The 10740-nt window shown below is 39.1% G+C and overlaps 1 protein-coding gene across 1 annotated transcript; it reads left to right on the top strand.

Moving 5' to 3' along the window:
- Positions 1–209: 209 nt before the first annotated feature.
- Positions 210–9767, top strand: rrh (retinal pigment epithelium-derived rhodopsin homolog; the record flags this gene model as incomplete). The annotated part of the gene is made up of 7 exons (XM_083683177.1): positions 210–315; positions 4579–4769; positions 5708–5807; positions 6429–6582; positions 6736–6904; positions 8320–8498; positions 8897–9767. The coding sequence occupies 7 exons, from the start codon at positions 210–212 to the stop codon at positions 9000–9002; spliced, it is 1005 nt and encodes a 334-aa protein (XP_083539303.1). The 3' UTR covers positions 9003–9767.
- Between the last annotated feature and the right edge of the window lie 973 nt (positions 9768–10740).

Below are 10740 nucleotides of genomic sequence, written 5' to 3'. Positions count from 1 at the left end.
TCCTTCTGCTGTTGAGTCCCCAGAATCTCCCTCATTCTCTGTGTTACTCTTTTTTCAGCCTTCTAACTCACAGGCTGCAACATTTTGTATTGAGCACTTGTCTCCTGTGGACAGAAAGCTGTAGAAGATCAGTGTCTATTCACAGCTAGTTAAGAAGATTTTGTTGTTAGTTTGTCGGGTGTGTTTCTCTGACATTGTTGAGCACTGGAATGGAGTCTGGAGTCAATACCACGGGGGAGGTAATTCCCTATGGAGGAAAGAGTGCCTTCACACAATTTGAGCACAACATAGTGGCTGGTTACCTTATCACTGCAGGTACAATTACGCTTGTGTGTGTGTGTGTGTGTGTGTGTGTGTGTGTGTGTGTGTTTATTCCCATAATGTTGTGGGCAAACAGCTATGTTTTTACAGTCATAATTTGTTTTAAGTTTTTTCTGTCTCACCTCTATCACCTATTTCCCAACTGCTGCCATTTCAGAAGAAAAGACAAATATGTACTCGTAAAGGACAAGTTCATAGTCAGATGGTTCCTTACCCTGAAAGTAGTCTATGGGCCAGGAGAAACTGTAATCCATGGTTCAGATATGTTTTAATAGCCACTACTGGCTAACTCAGCTACATTACAAAACCCCAAAAACTATGGAAGTGATAGGGGAAAGTAGATAAGTTTGTGGCCAAGTCAGATTGTTTATTTTAGGTTATTTGGCAATGCAATTTTGAACATCACATCAATTGTGTTTTTGTTAGCAGTGGCTATTCAAACATTATAGTTGTATTCTAGCCATTCCTGGCCCATAGACTACTGTCACGGTTAAGGACCATCAAACCAATTTTGTAATTTAGGTGAATTATTCCTTTAAAGTTTACAATTAAGCTCAACCCTCTATGTGAAACTTGACCTGACCTCTGCACATCAGTGCGAAACCTGGGGATCATGTCTATGTTCAGGCCATTGTTCCCTCAGCTAACCTAGCTAGTTTTAACGTAGTCTTCACCCTTACCGTAACTTAATCTTAACCCTTACCATAACCCACTTGTTGTTCATGTCTTACCCCCTAACTAGTTGTTTTACATGCAATTCAAGCTCACCCGCTAGCAGCTTAAAGGCCCATGCCTGCCAATTTTGCTTCCTGTTTTTTCCTGAAATAAAAAACCCTCAAAGAACGGAAACAGATCTGTAAACGTCATTCACAGAGCTAGATATACACTCACCAGCCACTTTATTAGGTACACCTGTTCAACTGCTTGTTAACGCAAATATCTAATCAGCCAATCACATGGCAGCAACTCAATGCATTTAGGCATGTAGACATGGTCAAGACGACCTGCTGAAGTTCAAACCGAGCATCAGAATGGGGAAGAAAGGTGATTTAAGTGACTTTGAACGTGGCATGGTTGTTGGTGCCAGGCGGGCTGGTCTGAGTATTTCAGAAAATGCTGATCTACTGGGATTTTCACGCACAACCATCTCTAGGGTTTACAGAGAATGGTCCGAAAAAGAGAAAATATCCAGTGAGCGGCAGTTCTCTGGGCGAAAATGCCAGAGGTCAGAGGAGAATGGCCAGACTGGTTCAAGATGATAGAAAGACCAAAATGTTTCCAGCACCTTGTTGAATCTATGCCACAAAGAATTAAGGCAGTTCTGAAGGCAAAAGGGGGTCCAACACGGTACTAGCAAGGTGTACTTAATAAAGTGGGTACACCCGGTGAGAGTATAACGGTAGATAGTTAGAGAGCATCAGATACAGCTAGGAGCAATTCTCAATTAAAGGTGTTGAAGGTTGTTTGACTCTGGGCAGTAACGTTACAAAGAGGCTAGCCACGTCAATATTAAACAAATGTACAGTAAACATGTTGTCCCCCACAAATGATGTAGTGCCCCTCTATAAAATGAGAGTGATGGAGAAACCTGTGAATGAAGCAAGAGAAAAATAATTTGGGTGCCATTTGCCTACTATAGTACTAACTCTGTGTTTACTTCAAACACAAATTTCATCAATAGACTAAGACAAAATATTTGCACAGCCAACATTTCCATCAGACTTGCTTCTTACAGCTTTGCGTTGATTTCTCAAAATATTATTCAAAAATGTGTTGGCTGAAACGACATATTTGCACAGGTAAATTATTTGGTTACAAATGCGACTGGCTATAAATCAAGGTTACACAACTCTGGTTTCCATATTGACAAGGGCCAAGTTTCGGTATCAGATTATGCTGCATAACAAACTTCACTCACAAAATATTATTCGCAAATTCGTTAGGCTATAGGTCTACAGCTGCATTCGTAGCCAGAAGTCACCAGAACCTGTAGTGTTTATTTGATTAATTAATCAGTATTGCTTTTTACAGTTTGTGTTGATTTCTCAAAATATGATTCCCAAATTCGTTAGGCTATATGCCTACTGCATACAGTATATATCACCTTGCTGTTTTTAGCAGAGCACTCCAGGCTCCCACTTAGATTGAATTGTGTTCAACTGTTTCTGTTTTTTTTCTGATTTATCAGCCTAATAAAGGCTTCCTTGACTTTCATTGACACCGCTTTGGTCCTTATGTTGACAGACACCAATAGCAGACTCCAAAGGCAAATGCAAAGCCTAGAATCAATACTAGACGTTGACAGCTCTTTTATGTCTGCACAAATTATGTGACGGAACACACCTGACTTACCAGAAACACATGTCAAGCCAATTGTCCCATCACCCTGAACTAGAGGGACTATGCATAAAATATGTAATTTCTGAAATCAATATGTACACAAATACCAGGAAAAGAAGAAGAAAAACATGCTTCACTGTCCCATTACTTACACAGGGCACTGTATTGTATGTATAGATATATATATGTATATATATATATATAAATATAAATAAAATAAATAAGGGGGGTGACTATTTTCTCTGTAAATATACAGTATATAAGGCTCTTTTTTAACCCACTACAACGACAGTATACTCTATAGTACAAGGGTGCTCCATTGTTTTGCCAAGGAAATCAAAAGCGTACATGCTTTATTTCTACACTACATGAATATAGTACACTACATACATCCTGTTATCTGTTTATTTTCTGAAAGCCCAGTTCTTGAAATGCACTCATACACACAATCTCCGCTGTGAGAAATGCAGTGATTATAAATAGTATATGAGGTTTCTGATGCAGTAGGCTGCAGATGGACTCATCATCTGGGAAAACACAAACAGCTGTTATGGACAGAGGTGTGTGACAGTGTAGCAACCCAGTTTTATTTCTCAAACCTACTCCTATATTCTTTCAATAAAACTTTGCTTGTTTAATGGATTCAGAGACTTTCATTAAGCCTTATGTTACATACGCCGACAAATCCACAGCTGTCCCATTTGAATGAATGAACCATTTGTGTCCTTGGTTGAATTAACAGTTATGCCAAGTTAAAACATTTTGGCATTAGATCTGCTCTGACACCTGTCTAGACATCGAATTGAGCAAATACCGCAACATAACTAATCCTGAGCCCTTATCTTTATTACAAGTGGGATAAATTGTTACCAGGGCAGTGGTTTATACTGGCGGTTACCGAAACTGATCAAAAGAGACACATTTATAAAAAATAAAAATAAAAAACGTAACAGAAGTCTTGATTTAAGTGTCTAGTGTAAACCAGGCCTGAAGAAGCAATAATAACTTTTGCACCCCTCTCTGCTAAAATGGCTGAGATTATTATGTAACGAGTACTGAACAAGTCTTTGGTAGACGTTTTGGCATTCTTTTGCCATGAAAAGGTCTTGCTCAAACATTGTTTTTAATACACTATCACAGAAGATAGGAACTGTGAACTGAACTGAATTTCAGAGCATGAAATGATGGTAAATAACTCTTAGATAAGCTCTGAGACATAAAAGAGGAAGAGCAATGGGGATAAACACTTAACCTTAATTAATTTCTCACCCCCTAAAACTGACCTTAACCATAACCACATTTGAACTAATTCGGTAATTAATCATCGGTTTGCTGGTCAGTCATGTCCCCTTAGTGTTTGCCCACCCATCTCAGCCTGAATACTCTCAACATAACGCTGCGTTGTATGTGTGTGCATCTCCACATTAACTATATAAATAAACAAATAAACATATGCATACAAGGAATTTCTATGAACTTTACTGTAATTACCCTTTATCTACACTATTAAGTTGAAGGATGTACAGAATAACTGTTGGTGAAGTCTTTTCGGCAACACTTTCTATGAGGTACAAACATATGCATGCATCACTTGTTATAGACATGTATGATGTCTTATATTGTCTTGTTTATATTGTTTTTTTCAACTGAAAATGGCTGATAGTAGCTCTGGATCATTATGAGATGATTCAAGACATTTGTATGCTGTCATACATGATTCTAAGTCTTATAACACACTATGAACACACTTTACTGTAACTGTTAAGCTAAGTAAAGTGTTACCGTCTTTCCCTTCAGTAAGACTGATCTTTTCACAACTTCTCACCTGCAATGCCTTCCACTTTTATTTTGTGTCACGTCAAAGTCAAATTTCTTTGGGACATATTTGTTTTTAATATTTGAGTTCCCTTTCCCCAGGTGTCATTAGTTTAGCCAGCAACATCGTGGTGTTGATGATGTTTGTGAAGTTTAAGGAGCTGCGTAATGCCACCAATGCAATCATCATTAACCTGGCCTTCACCGACATTGGAGTGGCGGGCATCGGCTACCCTATGTCCGCTGCCTCTGATCTCCACGGCAGCTGGAAATTTGGCTACAATGGTTGCCAGGTTGGTGGATTGTGTAAAACCTCTGGGCTGGTCAAGAGTACTCTGCCAAGTAAAATACTGTTATTCCCATGCTATAAAATACTGTTATTCCTATGCTATAAAGAATGTTAGTCAAAAGTAGTAACATAGGTGAAACTGGGTGTTATTTAAGGCAACTGTTTAAAAGTCACATGCCAAACATACACTGCATGAATAAACCTTAATGTCACATACACTTATGTTTTGTGGACTTAGAAAGGCCTCTGACAGGACTGATGCATGTTGAGTGAAAGTGTTCAGTATGATTCCAGTCTGCCATCCTTCACTGAGCAGTGCACGTTTTGTTGGTTGGAAGAGATTATGGGCAGTGTGATATCAAAGGTTCAGCTGCCATGTGATGCTAATCTGCAGCTGAAGACTTGAGTTTGAGAAACACAGGTTGGACACAAGGTGGGCTGTTTAATTCTGGCCCTCTGATTGGATATAGGATTGTGTCGAGGCACAGATCTGGGGAAGGGTACAAAAAAAGAAGGTCCCCAAGAACACAGTAGCCTCCATCATTCTTAAATGGAAGAAGTTTGGTACCACCAAGACTCTTTCTAGAGCTGGCCTCCCGGCCAAACTCCCGGCAATAGGGGGAGAAGGGCCATAGTCAGGGAGGTGACCAAGAACCCAATGGTCACTCTGACAGAGCTCCAGAGTTCCTCTGTGGGAGAACCTTCCTTATGTCTTCCTTCCTACTTATGTAAATGTGATATTTTAAAACATTAGCATAACATTTCTAAAAACCTGTTTTTGTCATTATGAGGTATTGTGTGTAGATTGTTGAGAGAAAATAATTGAAACCGTTTTAGAATAAGGACTGTAACATGACAAAATGTGGAAAAAGTGAAGGGGTCTGAATACTTTCCGAATGCATTGTAGGGGAAGCTGAGTGCTAACTGTATTTTCTCCTCCAGATTTATGCAGCTCTCAACATATTCTTTGGGATGGCCAGTATTGGACTACTCACTGTGGTGGCCGTAGACCGCTACCTCACCATCTGTAGACCTGACATAGGTATTTATGAACTCATCTATAACATTCCATGTGTATACAGTATATCTGGCTCAGTGGCCTGAAATGGTATTGAGCGGTGGCATGACCAAGAATTTCATGTATTTTTTGTGAATCCATCTCTAGCAGCAAGAGGTCAATATAGTACCTTCCCAAACCATGTGTTAAACAGCAGGCACGTGCCTCACATCACACCATAACCAACTGAAACCCTGCATTGTCCATGCACTCCCCTTTAACCTCTTTTGGGTCACTTCTACGACATCTGTTGAAGAATTAGACCATAAAGGTGGTGCACCTGAGGAAATCACCTATTGAGTGTAAGGACTGAATCTGAATTACAGGGGAATGATGACAAATGTATTCATATGCTCTAAAATAACATAATCTTGTTTCAGTATATTTGCTGGTGTTGATGTAGCATTGATATCATCTATTGTCATTCTGCGGTATTGTGTGTGGATTGATGGCAAATTCTTTTAATTTAATCCATTTTAAATTGAGTCTATAACACAACAAAATGTGGAAAAAGTGAAGGGGTCTGAATACTTTCCGAAGGCACTGTATATGGTCCCAGCGGAACCAGCATGATTCGTATGTATGTTCCTAACTTCTGTTCTTCAGGGCAGAGGATGACTGCGCGCTCATACACCCTCCTTATTCTGGCTGCGTGGCTCAATGCTGTGTTCTGGTCTTTGATGCCCATCCTGGGCTGGGCAGGCTATGCCCCTGACCCCACCGGTGCTACCTGTACCATTAACTGGAGAAAGAATGACACGTGAGTCAAGACCTAGATTGCATCATTTTCTCTTAGAAACTCAATGTTCCTAGAGACCCACACCGTGTGCAGGCATTTGTTGTGGCACAGCACTAACACACATGTGTTTTCTATACCAGGAATGAGTTTGCATATTCTCTCCCTTTGTTGCAGCTCATTCATCTCTTACACCATGGCCGTGATCATTGTGAACTTCATAATTCCTCTATGTGTCATGTTGTACTGCTACTACAATGTGTCGATCACCATGAAGAGATACAAAGCCAGCAACTGCCTGGACAGCGTCAATATGGACTGGTCGGACCAGATGGATGTGACCAAGGTAAGCCACTTACAGTCTCCAATATTATTAATACAGTGCCCTGTAATGGGACAGTGAAGCATTTTTTCTCCTTTTGGCTCTATACTCCAAAAGTTTGGATTTTTAATCAAGCAGACTCTCAGCTTTTATTTGAGGTTATTTGTGTACATATTGGTTTCACCATTTAGAAATGACAACACTTTGTATACATAGTCCCCCTATTACAGGGCACCAAAAGTAATGGGACAATTGGGTTTACAGGTGTTTCTGATAAGTGTTTTGTCACATCTATTTATAGAGCTGTTACTGTGTCGTGTTGATTCTAGGCTTTGCATTTGCCTTTGGAGTCTGCTATTGGTGTCTGTCAACATTAGGACTAAAGAGACGTCAATGACGTCAAGTCAGAGAAGCCAGTATGAGGCTTGAAATTTCTGAAAACATAGCCAAAACCCTAAACCTACCAAAATCAACACTTTGGAACATCATCAAAATGAAAGAAAGTACTGGCGGAACATGTCACAAAGCAAAAGTCGTCTCAAACTGGTTTCATGACAATGAGCTCAGTGTTCTTCAGTGGCCTTCCCAGTCACCGGATCTGAATCCAATAGAAAACCTTTGGGATGTGGTAGAACGGGAGATTCACAGCTTGAAAGTGCACCTGAAAAATCTGCAGGAATTGCGTGATGCAGTCATGTCATCATGGACCAGAATCATAAAGGGATGTTTCCAAAATTTTGTGGAATCAATGCTACGAAGAATTGAGACTGTTTTGAGAGCAAAGGGAGGCCCTACCCAGTATTAGTATAATGTTCCTAATAAACTGTTTGGTGAGTGTATGTGTCATATACTGTAGTTTTGCATTCGGTAGTTCTGTCCTCAAGGGCAGCAGTGTCAGTTGATTTTTGTCCATTCCTCTTTATTTGGACCTTTGAAACCAGGGGGGTATTTCACAAAGCAGGGAAGCCAGTAAACTCTCCTCACAACTCTGAAACAGTGATTGTACTGTTTATCAAGCATATAGTCATAGAGTCCTGCATCGAGTCGGGTACCCATGGTTCGGAGCGGATAAACAAATTTGTGGGTAGATTTTTGGCAGTATGTAAACCGTGGGTCGGTTGCAGTCCAAATCAACCATGTTGGGGTCGGTTTTAATCACAAAAATAACATATTTACCATTTGTCCCGTGTTGCCTTATTACATTCTCTATTCTGCCATCAGAGCAGACTGCTTGCGACAATGTTATTTGGTCTTGGGTTGGGTTTCGGGTTAAGTTCTTGCACCCGCGCAGGACTCTATAAAGTCATTGAATAGGTGCATTGATTCTGCATGACTCTTTTTCTATGATCTGGGTATGTAACAGTAAAACCATAACATTCTCTCTGATCTGAAACTACTTGACTGTCTCTCTCTCCCTCTGATCTGTCATTGTTTACTAGATGTCGATCGTGATGATCGTCATGTTCCTGGTGGCATGGTCACCATATTCCATAGTATGCCTCTGGGCATCCTTTGGGGACCCTAACATGATTCCCGCCCCAATGGCCATCATCGGTCCTCTCTTTGCGAAATCTTCCACCTTCTACAACCCCTGCATCTACGTCATTGCCAACAAAAAGTATGCTAATTTCTCCTGTTTCCTACATTGTGCAGCTCTGTGTAGATCAAATGAATGAGTCCCATTCTGTATCAGGACATGTTAGAGTTTAAGGGATAAAGCCTGTGTGATGTATAAATGCTTCTGAATGCATTGTATGCTTTATGTTCATGTTGTTGTTCGGCATTTTTGTTGGGACTTAATAATATTAGTTGGTGTTCTGTCTTGAGGTTCGTTTAGTTTGTTGATGTGGTCAGGAAGTTCAAAAGGGTTATAACCTCCGGGTTTAACCTGTCCAGTATTTGTTGTTTCTCAGGAGTTAGAGTAATATTTCTGTTGTGTTTTCGTTTTGGTTACTGTGAGCCTTTTGCAACTATCAATATTGTTTTTATATTCATGGGGACATTTTCTTTATTCAGATTCAGGAGAGCAATTACAGGAATGCTGCGATGTCAAACTAGGCAAAGGATCACCATCAACAACCAGGTTTCCATGACGATCTCCCAGCTGCCTTTGACCCAATGATCAGGATTTCATCATCACATCCCATTTTGATCTCACCCCAACCCCTACCAAATATAATTACACATACAGTGCCCTACGTAAGTAATGGGACACTGAAGCATTTTTTTTCTTCTTATTTTGGCTCTATAATCCAAATGTTTGGATTTGAAATCAAACAATTACTATGAGGTTAACATATAGATTCTCAGCTTTTATTTGAGGGTATTTGTGTACATATTTAGAAATGACAGCACTTGTTATACATAGTCCCCCTATTTCAGGGCACCAAACGTAATGGGACAGATTAATATAATGTCCAAATTAAGCACTCATGTTTAGTATTTGGTCAACAATCCTTTGCATGCAATAACTGCCTGAAGTCTGCAACCCATTGACCCCACTAGACGCTGGGTATCTTCTCTGGTGATGCTCTGCCAGGCCTGTACTGCAGTGATCTTCATTGTTGTATTTGTATAGGGCCCTCAAAAATATTTATATTCCACTAGAGGCATTCAGAGCACCTAACATTACATACTTAACTTCTAGAACTTCTATATCTTAAGATAGCCATCTATCTTACAGCCTTTTCTCTGATTATTGTACTTAGTTAAAATTAAACTCGCATAAAATAATAGCATCTGTCCATATTTGACTATAAAGCAACATTTAATTTGTTCCAGATACGTAGTAAGATTAGTCCTGATAGATACGTCTGTGTTAACTGGGTTTTCATTTGATATGTTGGGGTTTACCATGTAAATTCCTCTTTTATGGCTACACAGCCATTGTCACCCAGAGATGTTTGACCATAATACTAGCATAAACAAACAATAAAGTATGTTTCTGTGTATTAAATAAAGTGTTATGTATTCTCTTCCCCATATTACGGTAAACACATTCATCATCATAACTGTAATCTGCGAGGAAATATTTGTGCATTACCTACTGTAGGTTAGTTATTCTTGAAAAATAAATTTGAATAAATCATAAGATGACAAATAATTGAAAGCAATAAAATGACTGCATCCAAAAGAATAGTTAAATTATAAAGTTAAAGGGGCACTTTTAATCTCATATTCATTATCTCCAGCACCATATAATTGTTTTCATATGTTAAAAAGTGGTGAAGTGTCTCTTTAAGATATACAAATGCTAATAAGCATTACTATTATTTCTATAATTCTGTAATTTCTATATTTTGCATTGTTTGGAATATAGAAATTAGAAATACACATTATTTGTACATACAAATCAATATAACAATTAAAACATTCAATGCTGTATAAGAATACTAATAAGTGAGCATAAAAAACAACACTATTGTTAATTTGTTCTTAATTTTACAAAAATAAGATTTGAAGGGAAGGCACTGAATAAGGTGGCACTATTTGGTAAATGCTGTATGTGACGTGATCTGTACGTGAGGTGTTTGATTTAATTTCAATTCAACTATGCTTTATTGGCCAAAGCAAATATCAACAACAACAACAATAATAACAATAACATATGTTTTAGTTTGTGATGGAAAACCAATCCAATTCAATCCACCTTTTACGGCTGTGTTCCATTCCAGAAAGTTCTCTCTGATCTGCCCTCATTCACTCCCCCTCATAGATCAGATAGGATTGACTGGGCTTAAAAACTATAGCTCCACTAAGTTTTCGCTATTATGCTTACACCTTCCCAGTCCTATCAGATCTATCAAAGGGAGCGAACGAAGGCTGATTGGAGGGAACGGCTGGAATAAACTGCAGCTCAG

This window comes from Argentina silus (assembly GCF_951799395.1).
Source record: "Argentina silus genome assembly, chromosome: 13".
NCBI lineage: Eukaryota > Metazoa > Chordata > Actinopteri > Argentiniformes > Argentinidae > Argentina > Argentina silus.
The sequence above is the reverse complement of the archived record's forward strand: the minus strand, read 5'-3'. Positions and strand labels throughout refer to the sequence as shown.